Below are 20860 nucleotides of genomic sequence, written 5' to 3'. Positions count from 1 at the left end.
ATGAGGCAACGAAAATAGAATCACCATGCGGCATAAAACATCGAAGAGAAAAGGAATAACTGCGTTATAACAACGCTCACACTGCTTTCTTTTGTTTTAAAATTTTATTATTTTTTAAGTTAATCCATCTGGAATTTTTTATTATGAAGTTTTGTCCACTTTCCCGTTCAATCATATTTTGCGTTTTGGCTAAATCGCCCATAACGCTATCACAGTTTCATCCTCCCGATGAAGGGATATTTGAACCATTCAGGATGAACGTTTTATTCTTTCCCTCACTGAAACTGTCCATACATTTTTGGTAGAGATATTTTGGGGCGCCTCCGCGGGAGTAACGTATGCGTTGCACGTGGAAGTAACTCAATGCACAGGGATAACCGAAGTGTTCCATGTTGTAATGCGGCCCAATACCCCATACATACATATGCGTCTTCCAAGGTACGTAAAAAAATTGGAATAACTGAACCCGCCTTGTAGCACTTACGTGCATTGTGTGTGTGGGGGGAAGGCCAAGAGGGATACTTCCAACGGGGGCAGTGCGGTAAAATGGAAAATTCCATCCAAGAGAATAAATCATGTGGATCATTGGGATGGGGGGCGAAAACAGAGGCCCCGTTTCTATGCCTTGAAGCGTAGACAAAGTTCATTTAAATTGAGAAGGGATTTCCCTGAAACGTTCTGTTGAACAAATGGCGTTTTCTTTCTTTTTTTTTTTTTTTTTTCTTTTTTTTGTGAAAGAGGGTGTGATTAAAATTTATCAGTCCTGTCTGCGCACAAATTATACCCACACTTGGCATGAATTAAACGGACATTATCACTTTTTTTTTTTTTTTTTTTTTTTTTTTTTTGTTTTTCTTCTTCTGAGTACGTTACGCGCCAAATATGCACTTCGCGTGCATTAAGTGAAAAGATACAACGTGCAATACGACAAGGTGTGTGGCGATTTGTTCTGAAAAATAAGCGTAGTTCTTTTTGCCTACTTGTTCGCGCGGTTGTCGAGCGGGACAACATGGTTGGTTATGCGTGCACTTCGTTCCCCCTACACATGTACACATCCCTTTTTTGTGGCAATTTTTTACGCCAAGTGATATTCGAAAGGGAAAGATAAAGGAGGAAGTGGAAAGGGAGTACAACGGGGACACAGACACAACTGAGAAAGCAAAAAAAAAAAAAAAAAAAAGACGAAAACGGGCAAAACGTTGAACCACCGCCAACTTGGCAACTCGCACTTGCACACAAAAGCGGCGAATGTCAGAGTAGCCGCATATCCGCGGCTAAATAGAGGAGTACACGTGTACCACGTGACAGGGCGCGCACCATACGACGATGCACATGTTGTATGCAGTGGAAATGCATGTATGGGGGCTCTGGTTATGCAAATTTGCATAAGGCTAAACAACGTGCTTACAGAGTCTCACTTGTCACACAGAAAAAAAAAAAAAAAAAAAAAAAAAAAAAAATGAATTTATTATGCGGAATAATAATAACACATTTGCTTTGCTACAACGTCGAGTTGCAGGCGAAAGAGACCAAGGGGGGACATGCGCTTCCTTGGGATCAGAACAAATTGGAATCCTCCTGGGAAGGGGAAGATACCATAGAGGAAGGACTACCCCCAAAGGTTTGCAACGTTCATGGGAGGGCATGGAGTCATGTCACCGTGTGAAAGTGTGCATAAGGCTGTTTATAATTATGTACCATGCTTTATGTTTCTTCGCCGTTTCGGAAGGGAACGCTCACCTGTCTCTTGCACACACGGATACAGAGGTTGCTTCTGTATGTGAAAATCGGCCTTATCATACAAATATGTCTGTTTGTGCTTTTTTTTTCCCCCCCCGCAAGGATTACACTGAGGAAGGGGAGATATCCCAAACGTTCGACGAGACAAGCAGTGTTGAGGGAGAGGATGCGCACCCCAACCTTAGATCGAGTAAGGGGAAGGTGCTCCAGGCATACTCTTGGCCATAGGAGGGAGCACACCATGTATGTTGTGTTGTGTCATTTTTTTTTTTTTTTTTTTTTTTTTTTTTTTTTTTTTTCAAAGCCTTTTCATTTTTCCAAGGAAAGGAAGGAGAAGAAGTAGGACAGAAGGCGGATCAAAGATACGAGGAAAATGTGCAGCGCGTGAACGCACCAAGTGACCAGCAGGGGGGACATAAACATGTTGACCCACCCACCCAAATGGCAACTGAAAAAATCATCAAGGAAGGAGAAAATCTTTATATCAATGGAGGAATAATCGATTACGAATATAACAACGATGATGAGTTTTTTAAGTCATTCCATATCGAAAACGCAAACAAGCAAATCGAAATAAACAGTCCATGTTTTAACATAAAGAACGAAAACGAATGTCAGGAAAATAGGAACTGTTTCTATGATCCTACATATCAGGCTTGCTTCCAGAATTGCAAAAATTTGGGAGAAGGGGAATGCTCCAAATATACGGAGTGTAAGCTGACCATGAATGGATGCGAAAATGAAGGTATCTCGAGGAGTGATATTTCTTCGCCGTCTGTGACGGCCAGAAGGATGTGTATGTGGAGGTGTCTCCACAGTTATCGCCTTTGAGAGGTGTCTGCTCGTTACTGAATTTTCCATTCTTCCGTTCCTTCCATTTCTTCATTTTTCTCCTTTTCTCGCTCCTCCTCAAGGATTCCTAAACATCAACGTGTTCGGCTCGGACATCGGGTCGGATGTGCGCGCCTGCGAATTGTTCAATTCGGAGGGATCATGCTACATGATGGAGGAGTTGTATAAAAACTTTGGTAGTAAAGAGAAGACGAACTTTAACTGCGTTTGGCTGTCTTACAAACGTGAATACAAGAAGCGCAAGGAAGGGGGTGCTGGAAGGCGCCATAAAAAAGAACCACATGATCAGGGGGGAATGGAAAATGGCGGAGTTATTAACGTGCACAAGACGAATGGACAAAGCGAACCGGGTGCCCACCCCAATTATCATGTACTCCGAACCGAGGGACAGAGAAGCATTGGTAGGAATGAAGAGTTTCTATCCCTACTGGAATTAAAATCGAGTGAAAAAAAAAAAAAAGAAAACCAAAAAAATAGCAATGAAGGGAAAGAGACCAAGAAGACAAACGCAAAGAAGGGGAAAGCGCATGGGGACGAAGATGGCGACGACGAGGATTATGGTGATGATGATAACGGTGAGGGACTGGATGCAGAAGATGATGCCGATTTTAACGATGTGAATGATGAGGATGTGGCGGGAAAAGAGGAGGATCTGGATGGAGAAGGGTCAGACGAAAATGAGGGCGACGATTTTGACGATGAATTCGAAAATAAAATGGCGAAAAGTAAAGGGAAGGAACAAAGCAACGATAAGGGAGAAATAAGTGGTGATGCAGAAGGAAGAGACACGAAACGTATGCATGGAAAGGAACCATCTGATGAAGTTCCAATCGGGAAAAGCATCCCCAAGGGGGATGAGCTGATAGTTCCCCCCGAAAAATTAGTGGCGAGCCAAACGGAAATCGTGACGGAGAGCATCATCGACGATGCAGGAAAGGTCGATACAACTGGCAAGCATGATCAGGACGGTCAGGAAGACTACGCTGACGGAATAAATGGTAACCCCACAGGGAATGATAACCTGGGAAGTGTTCCACACGAGCGGGGCATATTAAAGCATAACTTTAACAAACCTGGTCATGGAGACCATTACGACGAATGGATAACCGTGGAAACGAGCATTTGTGCCAATTTAAACGAAAGGCCCAACCCATCCGTGCTATTGGAAGGGGCATTAATAGCTGAAAAGGAGGCGGAATTAAGAAGTATTAAAAACAAATATAAAATCACAGACAATGAAATTTGTGTTAAGCCATCAAATGAACCCAATATTTCTTTCAGTCCTAAAAAAAATTTTTATGTGATAGGAGAGAAAATAGAATTCATTTGTCAAAAGGGATATAAAATTGTTGGGACAACAAATGTAGGGGTATGTGTAGGCAGAAATAAAATCGTTCCCAACATAAGTTGTGAATCATTAAACGATTTCGACGATGTTCAGAAGGAGAACATACAGAAGATCAATAGCCTGATTAGCTCTGGGGTTAGTTCAGCTTTGTCTGGGTTCCTAGCAATGGTGCTCTTCGTCGTTGGAACTCTCCTCACCCAGTGAGGTGTAGTCACAGGCAAGTAAGATGCCCACATGTGTGAACATATGAGATGCCATAATAAGTGTGCAAATGTGTTATGGCGGTGAGGACATTCTTAAGGATATTTACGAAGGGGAGTTTTTCCCAAATAAGCTTGGAATTTTTGGGGAGATGACATTCTTAGCAGTGAACTCTTATTGAAGATATACCAATCCACAGTGTTGTGCGAAAGTGTTCCTATTTTGTAACCTATCGTTATATAATTTGTTCAGGCCGTTTTGAAAAAAAAAAAAAAAAAAAAAAAAAATAGTCCATGGGGTTATCTTCCCTGTGTAGAAATAACATCTCCATCCGGGAGAAGCCACTCCATTTACAGTTCTGCGGTTTCCACCAGACCTATTTACACACTGCGCAAAATTTCCTCTTCGTTTTATCAATTTGATGTTTTATTTTTTATTTTTTATTTTTTTGTTTTGTCTGTCTTTGTTTTTGTATTTAGTTTTTAGGGATACTGGTTTTCGCGGTCATCCGAAGATAGATGCGCTCTGCATGATGTGTCCATCGAGGTGCTGCTTTGTTTAGAGCATTTCACAAAATCGTTTTCGTTTTTAATATTTTACAAAATTCGTTAAACGCTTCACCTGTTATTACTTTTTATTTTTTTGTCCGTAATTAATTTAGATTTTCATTCACGTGTACTCTGGTGTACGCACATGGTTTGTCTATCTTCGCCGTGTTGATCATCGTTGCCCCATTTTTTTTTTCACTCCATTCACCCCCTACTGTCATTACATTTTTGAAATTACACTAATGAGCTGTTACACATGAAGGAATTCATTCCGCTCAGAAATATGCGGAGTAATAAATAGTGATGGGAGGGTGGGCACGGAGCTGACGAAAAATATGTGTAACTGTGAAGTAATCGCTACTGCAATAAGACGTGTTTGCATCGGGCACACTGAAGGAATCACTCAAGGAATCACTCAACGGTGGGTATAAAACCGTTATGTGGTTTTCCCCACACACATGACATTTGTTCAATCAAAACTCAGAATGGTTAAATTTGCAGTAGTGAGCGATAAGCCCAATTTCATCAAAAGGGAAATTTATTATTTTCGAATTTTGTTCCCAGGGTTATGGACCCTTGTTTGACTTGTTCTTCCTTTAGCTCAACTTTATAATTCCCTGTGTTGTTATTATATACAGCCTGAATGATATTATTTTTAATAAAATCGTTAGCTTCGATTAATTGCTGTTTAATATCCTTCTCTTCCTTGGTGGTGAGTTGCTCCCTGATCATATTTTTCACTCCATTTAATACGCTGACTTTGGCCTCCACATCGGCGTTGAAGGTTTTATTACAGGAGCGGATGACTTGTCTGTACAGACACTTGCAGGAGCTGTTCATTGTTTATTGAGGGGCGTTTTGCTAAGATACGTTTCGTGACGTTGTACGTTCCGGAAAGAATGGCGTTCGTTCCGAAATGTAAGGAGAGCAATGTGGACGATGTATTATATTCACAGAGAGGTATATTTTTCACCTCGTCAGAGTGTTGCCTTTGCGGTAAGAAATGCACGGGGAGGGGTGTGGTAAACTTCTACATCCACATTATCGCACTACTGATTACGTGCTGTCCTGCAAGTGCAGATCGTCCATAATATGGCATTAATTTTTTCTCTCTTTTTTTTAGCACTTCAAAGTATATTTGCAAAAACGATAACTTTTAAAAATTGCACTGGATGGTGGTTCCTGTGATTACCCTTTTTGTAGACGTGTATTCATCATTTAAAGCAATGTTTCCCTGAAGTACCACTTGGGAGGAAAAATGAAAGAACGTTGTGCTTTCATAATTCAGGGGATTTTCTTTTTTTTTTTTTTTCCAAAAGAGTCCATTTTTTTTTTTTTTTTTTACCTTGCCTGTTCAGGTAAAAAGAGACCAGGTGAAAAAATAGCTATTCGGCCAATTAGCTAATTATGTACGTACGTATGCCACTTGCATATTCACAACGAAGCAAGTAATTTTTAATCCAACTTCTTAGGCTGCAGAATATGGGCGCCTTTTACAGTTATGCGGTTATCATACGTTCGTTTATTTGTTAATGATATCTTTTTGTGTGACGTTCATGTTGGTGCGCAGTTTACGTGGGCGAGATGTTCCTTTGCTTTCCTTGCTTGGCTCTACTTTTTTTTTTTTTTTTTTTTTTTTTTTTTTTTTTTTTTCGCAGTACTTGTCGAGACGGAATTACCGTTTTGTAGGATAGAAAGAATTTACGCTTCTTAAAGGAAGGTATAACTTACTATGGCAGTTTTTAACTTCTCCAAAATTGTGAAAATGTGGAAAGAACAAATGGCACCTGTTCGAATTTTACTCTGGTTTGAAGTGCAAGGAGAAAAATATCTGTGAACATATTTCTTTTCTCTCCATGTAAAATAGAGAATTACTCATAACATTCTATAAAGCGAGGAAATGCTACAACACAATGCATTAGGAAAACAGAATGTACATCCTTTTAAGGTTAATTCTTTCCCGCTTTATTTTTTCTAAACGTATATATTTACCATTGCGATGTGTTGAATTTTTGATGTGAAGAGGGGGGCGAGTTCGCAAAGGCAGCCAAGAATTGCAGTTCCTCAAATATTGTTACGACGAGTTTAAAAAATAAAGAACCTTTAATTTGTAAAAGGGAAGAGCTTAAAAAATGGACGTAACTGAATAGAACATTTGAAACACCTTGGCTGAAATTTCCACACACCTCTTTCTGCGAGTAAATGTAGGATAAATGTGGCCATGTGAAATTGAAAAGAGGAAAATTCACTGGGTAAATTTTTTACTGCATTTTTACATCTTTGGGTATACAACAAACGGGTGTGTTTTCTTGAAAATAAGCAAAAGGTGTGTACAATATGCTTTTTCAAAAAATAAAATTCTTTTTAGAAAATTACACCATTCATTGATTTCTCTTCTTTTGGGCAATCAAAATGTGCAACTGAAAAGAAAGACTTCCTCACAAGTTCCCTTCATGTGTGCACCTTTTAAGAGCACATGGGTAAGGCCCAAGGTTTGGTGGCCATATATGTGAGCATTGAAAGTTAAAGAGATGAGGGGTTTCGGCATTTACGTAGGGACGCGCCAGTTTGTGACACTAATTTATGCATCCACATATGTCCCCATTCAGTCATTCCCACATGTACGCATTTGTCCAGGTATTATACATCGATCAAGGTACATGTGCTTTTGCACGTTTGTATATTTTCGACAAGTTCCTTTTCAGCGATTCCTCCCTGTTGGTATGTTTGCAAAGTTTATCGTTCTACGTGTTGAGATGGTCGTGTCCACACGTAAATGCAGGTTGATCCAAACGAATGGAAGAAAATGCAAATAAATTTTTTAGTGAACCCTCTCTGAGTGTTTACTCCCCCCCTGTTAAATATCTACAATGGTTTACTGGTGTCAAGTACGCACAGTGGACGGACAACACAACGTGCTCCATATGACATCTATGTAGAGGCCAAAAAGAGAGAAAAAAAAAAAAAAAAAAAAACAGAAATTGAATCACCCGATGGAGATACTCACTTTGGAGTAAATGCAAATGAATGCGTGGTAAAAGATAATTAATCATGTAGAACTGCCATACCACGAGCGCATTCGTTGGCATGGAAGAGATAAGTAGCAATTAAAGAACAGGGGGGAAATAAAAAAAATAAAATAAAAAAAGCACAAACACGAGGATGAAGCAGATCCGGCGCTGAATAAAAATCCATGTGTGGACTCACACATGCTTGGGCAATTCATGTGCCATCCAACATATCTACAGATGGCCCCCACGTGCCCGCGGCACAGGAATGTATACAATATTATGATATCTAATTATATATATATATATATCCCTGTGCATGTATCCCGCACAGATATGCCCTCGCATGTATGCGTGCATGTATATAGCTCCGCACGCGTACGCGTAAATTATATATATTTCCACAAGAAATTTGTGCCATATTTTGACCCTCTTCTCTGTTTTTGTGTGCATAAACAACAGGTCACATGTTTTATTTTTTATTTATTCATTTTTTTTTAATGGGGAAAATATAGTCTATTGGTGACAAAAGCAAATGGTTACTTTTAACGGTAAAGACTTGACAAATTCGCTTTCTTTTTTTGCAAAAAAAATTGTAACATATCCGCAAAGTTTTTTTTTTTTTTTTTTTTTTTTATTCATTTTTGCGTAAGGAGATAAATGCGCATATTAAAAAAAAAAATAAAAAAAGATAATTGAATAAAAATGAGCTCACGTGTACCCCCTGCGAATGATTACCCGCACTGTGGTTGTTGAGTTAAAATTTTGAGCCCATGATATGATGCCTACAACTTTGTGGGAACAACGTCAATAAGTATGTAACTGTTTATAATACGTGTAGGCGTTTGCAGAACTGTATAAATATGTACCTGAAAAAATAATATGCTTATTTACTGGTATTTGCATATACCTTTTTCCATTTATATAATTATTTCCTTTTTGTTACTTTTGCATTTTTTTTTCCTGACCGAACAACTTTTAATTTAAACACAAATTATTGCCTGTGCATGTGGCCAATTTTTATGTAAAACAACTACTCCTTTCTGCGTGTCCTCGTCTGACAGATGTTTCCCTACCTAGGGTGTTCTGTGATTTCGGGTATTCATTTCACAAAATCAGGTAAAACCAATTTTTAACAAATAAAAAGATCAATCTTTTGATGAATTTCTTATTTTTTTTTTTTGCTCGAAGGGAAAAATCTGCGCGGGGCACGTGTGCAACGATTTACGTGGATAAGTGAAAGCGGCGTGTGTGGACACCTGTATGTTTATATTCTCCCCCATTTGTGAAAACGGGAGGATAGATTGTTCCGTTGAAGACGCGTTTTTTTTTTTTTTTTTTAGAAGCGTTGGATAGATACGGCTATGCAAACAGGACATGGCAAGGAAATACATGTGAATGTGTGCAAACGCTTACACCGTCCCTTCGCATTACATCGTAAACACAGAGGGAACACGTGGGATCCCCATTTTTGACAATTTCCACGGAGTTTAAAAAATATATATATATATATTATTAAATGAATTCTGCTAACGATGCCATTTTTTATGGCGAGAAGAACTCAGTGCACTGCAACGATCTAAGCGAAAGTGGTCCAGATAGGTGTGTGAAGAATGGAGACATGCAGAACGATTATATAATGAGTAACGATGTGACAAGTGAGGGAGTTGATATCACCGTGGATCCAGGGGAAAATGGGGTAGTCAATGCCGCATATTTAGATACACCTCTACATCAGCACTTGCCACCACATCGGGGAGAGCGAAAAAAGAAGCAGTACGCAAAGACAGAGAGAGACAAATATGACCGAATTGAGGAACTCGAAAAATACCTTAACATTAGCAACGCCACAAATGTGTGTTCACTGAGAATTAAATTATGGGAAGCCCTAATGCTGTATGTAAACAATGTAAACGCAGAGCTGATTTACTTCATAATAAAGTGCCTGATGGAAGTGGAGGTGTATTGGGGGGAAGAAGCAAGCAACAATTTACAAGACATTTTAAATCTAATAAATGATAAAAAGTATAAAGAAGTGTTAAATAAGATAGGAGAAACATTATCGAGTTTATCTGTAACGACAGGAAAAGCGACCGAAGAAAATCCATTTTTTTACACACTGATTGTTTCATCCAGGAGAGATGAAAACAACAGTAATTACAATTCCGATTTGGCATGCGAACTGAACAAGATTCTACAGTATGAGCAAAACAGATTGTCCAATCAAAATAATAATAAAAAATTGGAATACAAAATTATCGAGGTGAGCAACGCAAAGGAGGCTCTCCTAGCTTGCTTAATAAATTCGCAGATTTTGTCTGTGGTGTTGGTGGACAATTTATCTATTGATGAGGATTACAGAAGGGAGGGGTTTGAGTTTTACAACTTCAGTGAGGAGAACTCCCTGAACAACAAGTGCGGCATGCTAAATGGGGGCATGGTAAGTGGTGGCATGGTAAATGGCGGTATGGTAAATAGCGGTATGATAAATGGCGGCATGGTTAACATGGCTAGCATGATTAACGTAGCTAGCATGGCGAATGGAGGAGCCCAGATGAAGCCTCCCTTCACGCATAGCATGCATAACGGGTCATCATCCAACAGTAGAGATGCCATGAGGAATATTATTCTGTCCAATTATCGTGGCTGCAACGGTAACAATGGAAGCGTCTGCAACAATTATTGCGGCGGAGGTGGTCAATATGGAAACGGTCAGTATGGAAGTGCTCCCAGCGCGAACAACCCCAACGGTAGCGGAAGCGCGCTGCTGAATGAGCACAAGAAGGGAGCCAACTTGCTTATGAAGGATTATAAGTTTGATATAGGAAATTTTGTCCTAGGGTATGAACAACTGGTGGCTGCCCCTTTAGAAAAGATGAAGAAGGGATTTAACAGTTTAGTGATCCTCATTAAGAGCATCGCCTATATTAGAAGCTCTGTTGACATTTTTTGTGTGTGCACTTCCATCACGCTGGATAAGCTACAAAGTGTGAATAACAAAATAATTAGGATTTTCACTACACACGATGACCACAGCGATTTGCACGAATCCATTTTGGATGGAGTGAAAAAGAAAATAAAGACACCGTTTTTTAACGCCTTGAAAGCGTATGCCGAGAGGCCCATTGGTGTATTTCACGCGCTAGCCATTAGCAAAGGGAACAGTGTAAGAAGAAGTAGATGGGTACAATCGCTCCTTGATTTTTATGGTGTAAATTTATTTAAAGCAGAATCTAGTGCTACTTGTGGAGGGCTAGATTCTCTGTTGGACCCACATGGGTCATTAAAAGAAGCACAGATAATGGCTGCACGGGCGTACGGGAGCAAGTACTGTTTTTTCGTCACTAATGGAACGTCGAGTTCGAATAAAATAGTGATGCAGGCATTGGTTAAGCCGGGAGATATTATCCTAGTGGATAGAGCTTGTCACAAATCTCATCATTATGGATTTGTTCTAAGTCAAGCGCTACCCTGTTATTTAGATCCCTACCCGGTCTCGAGATACGGAATATACGGTGCAGTACCGATATATGTAATTAAGAAGACGCTTCTAGAATATAGAAATAGTAACAAGCTACACTTGGTTAGGTTGATAATTTTGACCAACTGCACCTTTGATGGAATTGTGTACAACGTGAAAAGAGTAATAGAGGAATGTCTAGCCATCAAGCCTGATTTAATTTTCCTCTTTGACGAAGCATGGTTTGCTTATGCATGTTTTCATCCCATACTCAAGTTCAGGACGGCTATGACCGTTGCAGACAAAATGAGGAACCAAGAGCAGAAGAGGATTTACCACAAGGTGCATAAGAAATTGTTGAAGAAGTTTGGGAATGTAAGGAGTTTAAACGAAGTACCAGCGGAGAAACTTCTAAAAACCAGATTGTATCCTAATCCAGATGAATACAAAGTGAGGGTATATGCCACCCAGTCCATTCATAAGTCATTGACATCTCTCCGACAAGGCAGTGTCATTCTGATAAGTGATGATAACTTTGAGTCACATGCCTATACTCCTTTTAAGGAAGCATACTACACGCATATGTCGACCTCGCCGAATTATCAAATATTGGCTACGTTAGATGCGGGGAGAGCTCAAATGGAACTGGAAGGATATGGCCTAGTAGAGAAACAAGTAGAAGCAGCTTTCCTCATTAGGAAGGAACTAAGCGAGGATCCTATAATTTCTCGATATTTCCGAACACTGAATGCGGAAGATTTAATACCTGATAGTTTGAGGCTATGTCATAATTTGTACATGAAGCGGAAGAGGAAGTGTACCAAGGAGGGGTACTCCACTGATTCGAAAGGGAGTATTAATGGGACATATTCCTGTGTGTCCAACCATCAGGGGAAGGCAAGCACGACTACAAAGGAGAAGCGTTCGAAAGCACTACGCATGGCAAGGAAAGGTAGAAGAAGCGGTACAAACAATGAGCATACAATACAGAGTAGCAACATATCCTCTCACGAATGCGTAAATGATACTACTGGATGCACAAATAATGTAGTGCGCAATTCGTTCATTTTCGGAGATTTCACCAATAACAATAGCGTGGTAGAAGGGGGCATCAACGACTTTGGTAATGACCCCCGTGGGTATGTAAAAATGAACAAACGAAAAAGCCGAAGAGATGAACGAAATGGAAAAGAAGGCGGAACATCTGGAACGATAGACGACAGTAACAACGGAAGTATTATACTAAATAGCGAAAATGAAAATATCAGTTTTGTACATGATAGGCATAACAGAAATTATAACGGTTCCTCTTACGAAATAGAAATGAAGAATTTCTTAGAATATTTTGAGTGCTCCTGGTTGAGCGAAGACGAATTTGTTTTGGATCCTACGAGGATTACTCTCTTTACAGGTTATTCAGGAATTGATGGAGATACGTTTAAGGTGAAGTGGCTGATGGACAAGTACGGGATCCAGATAAACAAAACGTCTATCAATAGTGTTTTGTTCCAAACGAATATCGGAACGACCGGTTCATCTTGTCTCTTCTTGAGAAGTTGTCTGTCTCTCATATCGCAGGAGCTCGACCAAAAGAGGAGTCTCTTTAACGAGAGAGATCTAAACCAATTTAACGACAGTGTCTACAATTTAGTTTCTAACTACATCGACTTGTCAGAATTTAGTGAATTTCATCCCCTCTTTAAGAAAAGATATTCTGATCGGAGAATATTCAATAGGGAAGGGGATTTGAGGATGGCTTTCTACTTAGCATATGAAGAAGATTATGTAGAATATATTTTAATGTCCGACTTGAAAGAACGAGTAAGACAGAATGAGTTAATTGTTTCGGCAAGTTTTATCATCCCATACCCTCCTGGATTTCCCGTGTTGGTACCAGGACAGTTGATAAGCCAAGAAATCCTGGAGTACCTTTCAGGTCTTAGCGTTAAAGAGATACATGGTTATGATGAAAGCATGGGTTTCAGATGCTTCTACAATTTCATTTTAGAATATTTTTACAACCTCGTAACTTCGGATCCTTATGCCTACTACCAGAAGATGGATAAGGGAACGTACGAAAGTTTGAAGTGTGCTAATTTGAGCAAACGAAGGAGCATGGACAATTCCTACAACCTTTATATATACGACAATGAGACTAACAGGATGAAGAAGATGCATGGGTGCAATGGGAGTTCCTCGATTTACAATAATACTTCCATTAGTGATACTTACGAGGATATCGTACAGGTATATAATGCGAGGAGTGACCACGGAAGGCGTAATCACCACCACAACGAATACCATGGTCGCCACCACCACCACCATCACCACGTTAGTGAGTATGACAGTGTGAACAACAATTCGACTTCCACCATTCCAACCTTGCCACATGGAGGGGCAGTGGGGGAGAGCTCCGTGAAAGGTCTACATGGAAGCGCAAAAAGTGGAAAGGAGCGCGATGCTCCTCGAACGATGGATGGCACCTCCAACAGCGCAGGTGTTAGCAATCACAACACGAGAAGGGGAAGTGGAGAGGAGGGGTTCCAGGGCGTAAGCGAAATGAATAATGAGCAGGCCATTTCCAACGGCACGGGTGGCAGTTTGTCAGAGAGGAATATCGGCAAGTCGCGTGCAAAGGGATCGTTAAAAGAGAGCAGAATGACCCATGTGGAGCAGAACAAAACAAACATCTACGACCACCACTCAAATGGTATGGTGAGGTACGACCAAAATAGCTCGCTCGTTAGTAAGGTAAAAGAAAATGTGTTAATTGTTAAGGGGAAGATAGGCTATGCCAGTTGTGGTGTTGGCGAGAGATCGGCCAATTACCGCTATCGGGATGACCCTTTGCCATCAGTGCCAAAGCACAAGAAGGAGAAGAAGTGCAAGGGGTGTAAATCCTGTGATGGAGGGAAGAGCAACCATGTGGCGCTAGTGAAGCGAAGAGCCCGAGCGGATCGCATCCCCCAGAAGAGGGAAGACGCATATAATTTCGAAAGTGAAAGAAGCAACGAGGACGATATTCACAAGGAGAGAAAACAACACCAAAGCAGAGCTTTGAATGGAAGAGTTGTGAAGAAGGGCAAAAAAAAGAATGCCTCCGTAGGGGCATCGGGCCGGGATGTAGCCTGTGGGGAGAGTGAGACAAACAATACGGAGGAGATCACGGAAGAGATTACCGAAGATATTACTGAAGAGATTGCCGAGGAGGTTGCCAAAGAGAATGAGAAGAAAAATAAGGAAGAAGGTTCGGTTGATAGTAATAGCAGCGATGGCGACACAACTATGCCGGAGGAGGACGGTGACAGTGCTTCTGCTATGAAGGAAAGAAGGCACGGAGGAAAAGCGCAAAACGTAGAAGGAACAGACAGTGGAAGTTATAATACGAAGAAGAAAGGCAGTATAAGGGGCAAAGTTCGAAAACAGAAAGGTAACCGTAACCGTAACTTCAATCGTGAATGTAACCGCGAAACTGATGAGAGCAATAACGTGCAGAGTGACGTAACGGTTAACACTTTCAACGGGGCGAATTCCATCTCAGAAATACACTGTATGAGGAAGGAGAAAAGAAATGATATAAGTGAAGATGACAGGTATAAGAACGGTGGGAAGGGTGAGTTAATTCCAAAGACCAGGAAGTCGTACCCTGTTATGTGTAACCAATTAGGGAAGAGTGGGTTGAGAATGAAGATGCAGAGGAAATCTGCACCGGGTGATAGTCACTGGAACAACCCCCTCAGTTATGTGGACAATAAGAACTATTCGTACCGTTCCGGATCGAAGAACAAGGGAAATGAAATGGAATGCACAAAAGGTAGCAGTAAAAGGGAGGATAATTACGCTGGGGGTGCAAGCAGAGGCAACAGTCATTCTAGCAGGCGAAGCAGCAGTATGTCGTCCTCGGAGAATTATCAATCAAGTGAAAGCCTAAAGGGAGGAGGATCCCACAGCCACGCGGGTAGGAAGAGCTCCACTGGATTGAGCGGGAGTGAGAAGGCCAACCGTAGTACTACTCGTTCTGTTGGAAAAAGTTCGAAAAAGAATGAGGAAGAAGTACACAACAGAGTGAAGGAAATGAACAGTCCAAATGGCTCGATGAGGAATGGCTCAAATGAGGGGGCTCCCTTAAATAGGAAAATTTTTATTAGTCAGGAAGATATAGACAAGGTAAGCGTGGACAACCAAACTGGTGGTAGTGACAACTCCTCGGAGAATAGAGTGACTTCGGAGAATAACCTATCACATAACAGCGACATCATCAACAGTGGTGAAGACGTCAGTGGTAGTGCAAAGAGAGGAGCGGAAAGCAGAGTTAGTTCCCGTATGAACGTTAATGGAAATGATGGAAATAATGGAACGCCAAACACGGAGGGAAAAGGGGAAATAGCTTTTTGTGGAAATGAGTATCACTATGATGGGGACGATATGAAGGTGAATTCTTCCGCTAGAGAAAACAACGAATTGGAGAAAAACTGCATTAGGAAGTTAAACTCGCTTAACAATAATAGCTACATAAATAATTTGATAACACATGTGGATGACGACACGTTTATCCATAAGGAGGGTAATTTCTTCCTGGAGTGTGCCCTGACAAATTCAGAAATGAATGGTAGCTCCTTCGAAATGGACATGTCTTTGAATAATGTGTATTCTAATGGTGGCGATGGGGACAGGCACCCTGGGAGCTATGGCCGAGGAAAGAAGAGTGACTTTGAGTAGGTATATACAGTGTGATGTTATCCATACTCAGTATGCGCATGCCCTTTCATCAAGACGTTGCGTCTGTAATGGTATTGTGCGTCTACCCCTTTTTAGTAGCATAAGCGGAATTGTCACGCCTTCTCATTTGTGATGGAAAGGGAAAAAAAAAAAAAAAAAAAAATTCCCCTTGTTTTTGTACATTTTATATTACGATTTTTCCCTTTTGTAAAAACGTACGTCGATGAAAAACAAGGCGATTATATCTTAGCATTGCATGCCAAATATGCAATTTCGACAATACGCTTCGTGGCCCCGCAGGCCAAACTTGGAAAAACATTCCTTCCGTCAAGTCTTTTATTTTATTCATTTTTTTTTTTTTTCCTATTAATTTTTTAAATTAACGTAATTATAACTTAATGGTAACGTAATTATAACGTAATGACAACGTAATGCTGTATGTTTTTTTTTTTTTTTTTCTTCTCTTTACATAAAAAAAATTATTATTGTTCAAAAAAAAAAAAAAAAAAAAAAAAAATTGGATAATCGTAATGTGGGAAATTATACATACGAGTAATCCAAACAGTTTCACACCGTCTACCTGCGTCTGTAGGTGAGGTAGGTGTTAAAGTAGTGGGCCATCTGCAAAGGGTAAAAGGGGGGGGGGGGGTTGAAACGGCAGGTCTAATGAGTGTGTATTGGTAAGAATGCGCAATAAAGGCGAAAGGGATAAACATCTCATCACCGGGATGTGCGTCCCTCGGTTAGTTACCTTATTGAATACGTTCAAAAAAGCTTTGGGAACCATCGGGTGCGACAAGCACTGCCTGATCATTTCTGGGGGGGGAAGAGAAGGGGAAATGGACATTAAAACAGACATTAAAAAATGGCCTTTAAAACAGACATTAAAAAGGGCCATTAAAAAAGGCCATTAAATGTGCGTATAAAGTGAGGGCCGAGGAAAGATGCACAAAATTTTGGCTGGACGATGCGCCTAGCCAAATATACACATCCAACAACCCCAATGAACAAGCGTACCTCCATTCTTCGCATAGCAGGCGTGGAAATAGGAATCCGAGGAGCTATACCTAAAGAGCATAGAAGAAAAAAAAAAAAAAAAAAATTTTTTTTTAAGATGTTTTTTTTTTACCAAGGATAACAAAATGAAACACATTTTTATCCTTCCTCCTTGGTGGGTATCTCTCTATATTTACAAACAGGTGGGCCTTACTTGAGCTTGAAGAAGTGGAGATAAATAATCAAATTCAGGAGACTGGCTCTTTTCAGGAAGAGACAAATTATTATAAAAACTAAATTGTAGATTTCAATGTTGGCTCGCATTAAGTAGATATTCAGAATCTGCTCAGGAGGGAGGTAAGAGAAGTAGAAGATATTCATGGAGGTGGAAATGGGTGAGAGGGAAAAAAGGTCCAATAAAATGACATTTCTCAAGCGAGTGTCCTCCTTTGAAAACCTTTCATCGTGGCAATTGGTTGGTGCCACGTCTAGATGTGCATAAACATATCTAACCGTCTGATCCAAGTAGGACACAACTTTGTTAATGTAGTAATTCCTGTGGGTGGGATGGCAAGGGGGGGAAATAATTATAACCAGAATAGTGAATTGAAAAAGGAAACGTTGCGCAGTTGTGCGTCTGTGCGTGCATGTGCTCATGTACTGCTCTTTTTGCATGCTCCACACTACCTTTGAATTGCGAGGGGGAAAAGGGGCTTAATCTGTTTATACATTAAGTACGAAGTAATTAAGAGGGTAAAAAAAATTGGCAAAAATATCAACACGGCATCCTTGATGAAAAACAATATCATGGAGTAGGACAAGTACTGGCCTGAAAAAAAAAAAAAAAAAAAAAAAAAAAAAAAAATTGAAGTGGGGGGGACAATTTTGGTTAAATCCAGGAGAAAGTTACATGAAAATGAATTATTTCTTCTCACGTGGTGTGCGGTTTTCAGCCCACTCTCGACTGCGTCTATAGACATACCCTTTTCGCTTGAGAAGAACTGCACAAGGGAGAAATTCTGCTTCTGCGTTTTGTAGTCCGCATATAGCAAACTCAAAAAGGCGCAAAAGTAGGAGAGGCTCATAAAGGTGGCCATTTTCTACGGAGGGGGAGGGAGAGGAGGAAGGTTTGGGGAGGTGGGTGAAAAGATGGTACAAGAATATGGTAACGCAACGATGGGACTAATACGGTAGCGATACAAACGCCCCTACCTTGTACAAACTCAAGTTCAAGGACAATAACACAAAGTAAAAGAGGCTGAGGCATAAGACGAAGGTGCTAAAAAAAAACGTCATCAGGGGAACCTGCCCGCTGTATATATAGCCCTTGTTTCCGTGACCTTGGGAATTGGGGGACTGTGGTGTCTGCTCCTTAACGGTTTCATTCCCAAAACTGGCATTCACATCCAGGTTCTTGTCGACATTCTTCTGAAAATATTTCTTCTTGTATTTCTCGATATTGTGTATCGATGGGGAGGGGTATAAATTGCTTAAGTAGAGTTTCCATTTTTTGTCGTTTACCCAGTCGTGATCTGCGCAGGGGAGTGGAAAGTGGCGGAATGTGCAGTAATACACATATTGCCTGCTCGTCTGGGGTGTATCAACCCCCTCCCAAAAGGCACATATATATATATACGTGTGTATATATGCTTATGGAATATGGGGGTAGACTGCCCTGTTATATTTATATATGGAAAAATAAAAATTACTGAGAAACTTCTGTTCGGCCTCGGTTAACGTTTTCATCTTCCCTTGGGGTATGGATATATGTATAACAGCACAGGGGAGACTCCAAAAAAAAAATTTAATCAATTTTTTTTTTTTAGTCCTTAAAAGTTCGCAATTTCGATGTGATATTGCAGCATAAAGGGAAAAAAAAAAAAAAAAAAATTATGGCTTTAAAAAATCGGGAAAATTGTATAATCTCTTTGTAACAAAGCCATGATTAAAGGAGGGGGTATTTTTGTGCTATATGGTCCTGTTTAATTAGTTTTTTTTTTTTTTTTTTTTAATAATTCCTGTGTGGAAGCGCTAGTTATGCCTTCTTTTTTTTTTTTTTTTTTCATTTTGTGAATTTTGTCGCAAGTTGGGCATACTCATTATATTGTGAACAGTAAGGGGGGAAGGAATGGGAATTTCCCTTTCGACGAAAAAAAAAAAAAAAAAAAAAAAAAAAAAGAAACGATCTACCGCGGACCCGTCGTAGCTACAAGAAAGCGCCCCCTCCCCCAAAAAAAAATAAAAATAAAAATAAATAAAAAATAAAGGAAAGGCTACAAAATTTCCCCGTTGTTCTAGGTGGCAAAACGTAGTGAAGAAACCCTATAGAGGAGGAAAAACTGACCCCAACCTTATTCGTTCTAGTTGGTATTTTTTTAACCAAGTCGATTCTCCAAATTAGCAACATCTCTTCGAAGCAACCCTCGAATATAAAGTTGAAGCGAACACCATTAGAGAAACAGCATCATCCCTTTGGAAGTTTGCTCTTGCCCGCGTTCACGATGCTTCTTGAGATTTTTGCCATTTAAAAAAATCCTGCGAGCGCCTTCTCTCAGCAACGGTCAAGTAGCGACTAGCTGTTAGCAAGAGGTAGGAGCAAAAATTAAATTCAATCCCCCTCTGTGGGACTAGTATGTAATGGATACCCTTACGATATCCTCACCGAGCGTACTGTGTTCCGTTAGTTTCCTCAACACCACCACACCGAAAAGGCATCCTGCCTTCCACCAGATATAATGTCAATCCCACTACCCCAAAATGAACGAACGAATTATAAAGGAAAAGTTATCAGCATCAATTAATCACCTGAACAAGAGGAGACTAAAATTTGATCTGAAGATATTTCCCATAAAAAAAACGGTGTATGAGATTTTTAATATTTTTTCCAAAGAATTAAAAAAAAAGTTTAGTCAAACTTTGAGAGAGTTAAAGAAGAGGAAAAAGAAGTGCGACGTGTGTTCGGCACCAATTGATGTCTTCACTCCGTTTCTCGCTTATGAGATTGACGTGAATAACACAACGTTCTTGTTCAGCAGGATAGAGGTACGTAATGCAAACGCGGGGCAAAAGTGAAAAAAGGAGAGAATATGTAATTATTACTTGCGTTTCTGCGTCTGGGCGGTTTCTTGTGCCCAGTTCATGTGCCCCTCACGTGTGGAGGGGGTATATACGCGTAAAACGCATCTTGCGAATGAGATGCACTTCACATACTGATAACGCACACCCTCCGTGTACATGCTTCCTTTTAGGCCTACTGCTCCAAATGCCTTGAAATAAAAAACTTCACCCAGTTTTCCCGAGAACTTTACCAAAATGTAGACGCAGGGGAGCTCCTCAACTTCGCCCCCATGTACGAGCATTACTATCAGGTGAACAATTTGGAAATCCATCAGAAGAACATTCTCCAAAATGACATAAACAATTACTTCTGCGTGTCCGTTCTGGCGAAGAACTTAAGGTGGACGTGCTCCACGCCGCATAGCACCTTCGACGAGTTCCTAGAGTATTCACTGCGCAGTATAGAGGAAGAAGAGGGGCACACCCTGAACGAGGATCTGCCGAAGAAGAGGAAAACGGAGGAGCCAGAACTAGTCGACATTTTAAGCAACACCAAAAGGAAGAAGGTTCTCAGCATATAAACAACACAGAGGACACACCTGAAAGTGTGCTTTTTTTTTTTTCCTTTTTTTTTCCACCATTGAATTAGGCGAAAGAATTCGTGGCAGGGAAGTGCTCACGTGTCAGAATCTTCCTAAGTGCCTACCATGTTAAAAGTGCATCTGAGCACGGTTCGCAAAAGGATGGCGTACCAATGGGAGAGTAATTTTTCTTCCTTTATTACAATCCATCCTTTTGCAAGTTTCATTGTTCGGATAATTCATTCATTTATTTTATATATATATATATATATATATATATTTTTTTTTTTTTTTTTTTTTTTTTTTTGGCAAATTTTGCTTTTATTTGCATTGCCCCATTAGGGGGACAA

The 20860-nt window shown here is 40.2% G+C and overlaps 5 protein-coding genes across 5 annotated transcripts; 3 read left to right on the top strand and 2 right to left on the bottom strand.

Moving 5' to 3' along the window:
• Positions 1 to 1459: 1459 nt before the first annotated feature.
• On the top strand, positions 1460 to 4144 carry PKNH_0304000 (apical sushi protein, putative; the record flags this gene model as incomplete). Its single annotated transcript, XM_002260983.1, has 4 exons — positions 1460 to 1621; positions 1843 to 1930; positions 2045 to 2485; positions 2655 to 4144. The coding sequence occupies 4 exons, from the start codon at positions 1460 to 1462 to the stop codon at positions 4142 to 4144; spliced, it is 2181 nt and encodes a 726-aa protein (XP_002261019.1).
• A 1070-nt stretch (positions 4145 to 5214) lies between these two features.
• On the bottom strand, positions 5215 to 5529 carry PKNH_0303900 (conserved protein, unknown function; the record flags this gene model as incomplete). The annotated part of the gene is made up of 1 exon (XM_002260982.1): positions 5215 to 5529. One exon carries the CDS (start codon positions 5527 to 5529, stop codon positions 5215 to 5217), a length of 315 nt encoding a protein of 104 aa, XP_002261018.1.
• A 3687-nt stretch (positions 5530 to 9216) lies between these two features.
• On the top strand, positions 9217 to 15876 carry PKNH_0303800 (lysine decarboxylase, putative; the record flags this gene model as incomplete). The annotated part of the gene is made up of 1 exon (XM_002260981.1): positions 9217 to 15876. One exon carries the CDS (start codon positions 9217 to 9219, stop codon positions 15874 to 15876), a length of 6660 nt encoding a protein of 2219 aa, XP_002261017.1.
• A 576-nt stretch (positions 15877 to 16452) lies between these two features.
• PKNH_0303700 (TMEM33 domain-containing protein, putative) lies at positions 16453 to 18618 on the bottom strand (the record flags this gene model as incomplete). The annotated part of the gene is made up of 9 exons (XM_002260980.1): positions 16453 to 16497; positions 16628 to 16692; positions 16894 to 16943; positions 17087 to 17214; positions 17386 to 17428; positions 17560 to 17701; positions 17855 to 17972; positions 18085 to 18404; positions 18582 to 18618. 9 exons carry the CDS (start codon positions 18616 to 18618, stop codon positions 16453 to 16455), a joined length of 948 nt encoding a protein of 315 aa, XP_002261016.1.
• A 1011-nt stretch (positions 18619 to 19629) lies between these two features.
• On the top strand, positions 19630 to 20510 carry PKNH_0303600 (conserved Plasmodium protein, unknown function; the record flags this gene model as incomplete). Its single annotated transcript, XM_002260979.1, has 2 exons — positions 19630 to 19914; positions 20121 to 20510. The coding sequence occupies 2 exons, from the start codon at positions 19630 to 19632 to the stop codon at positions 20508 to 20510; spliced, it is 675 nt and encodes a 224-aa protein (XP_002261015.1).
• Positions 20511 to 20860: the final 350 nt, after the last annotated feature.

The sequence above is a fragment of the Plasmodium knowlesi genome, assembly GCF_000006355.2.
Source record: "Plasmodium knowlesi strain H genome assembly, chromosome: 3".
NCBI lineage: Eukaryota > Apicomplexa > Aconoidasida > Haemosporida > Plasmodiidae > Plasmodium > Plasmodium knowlesi.
Note: the sequence above shows the minus strand (reverse complement) of the source record. Positions and strands in the feature narration are given on the sequence as shown.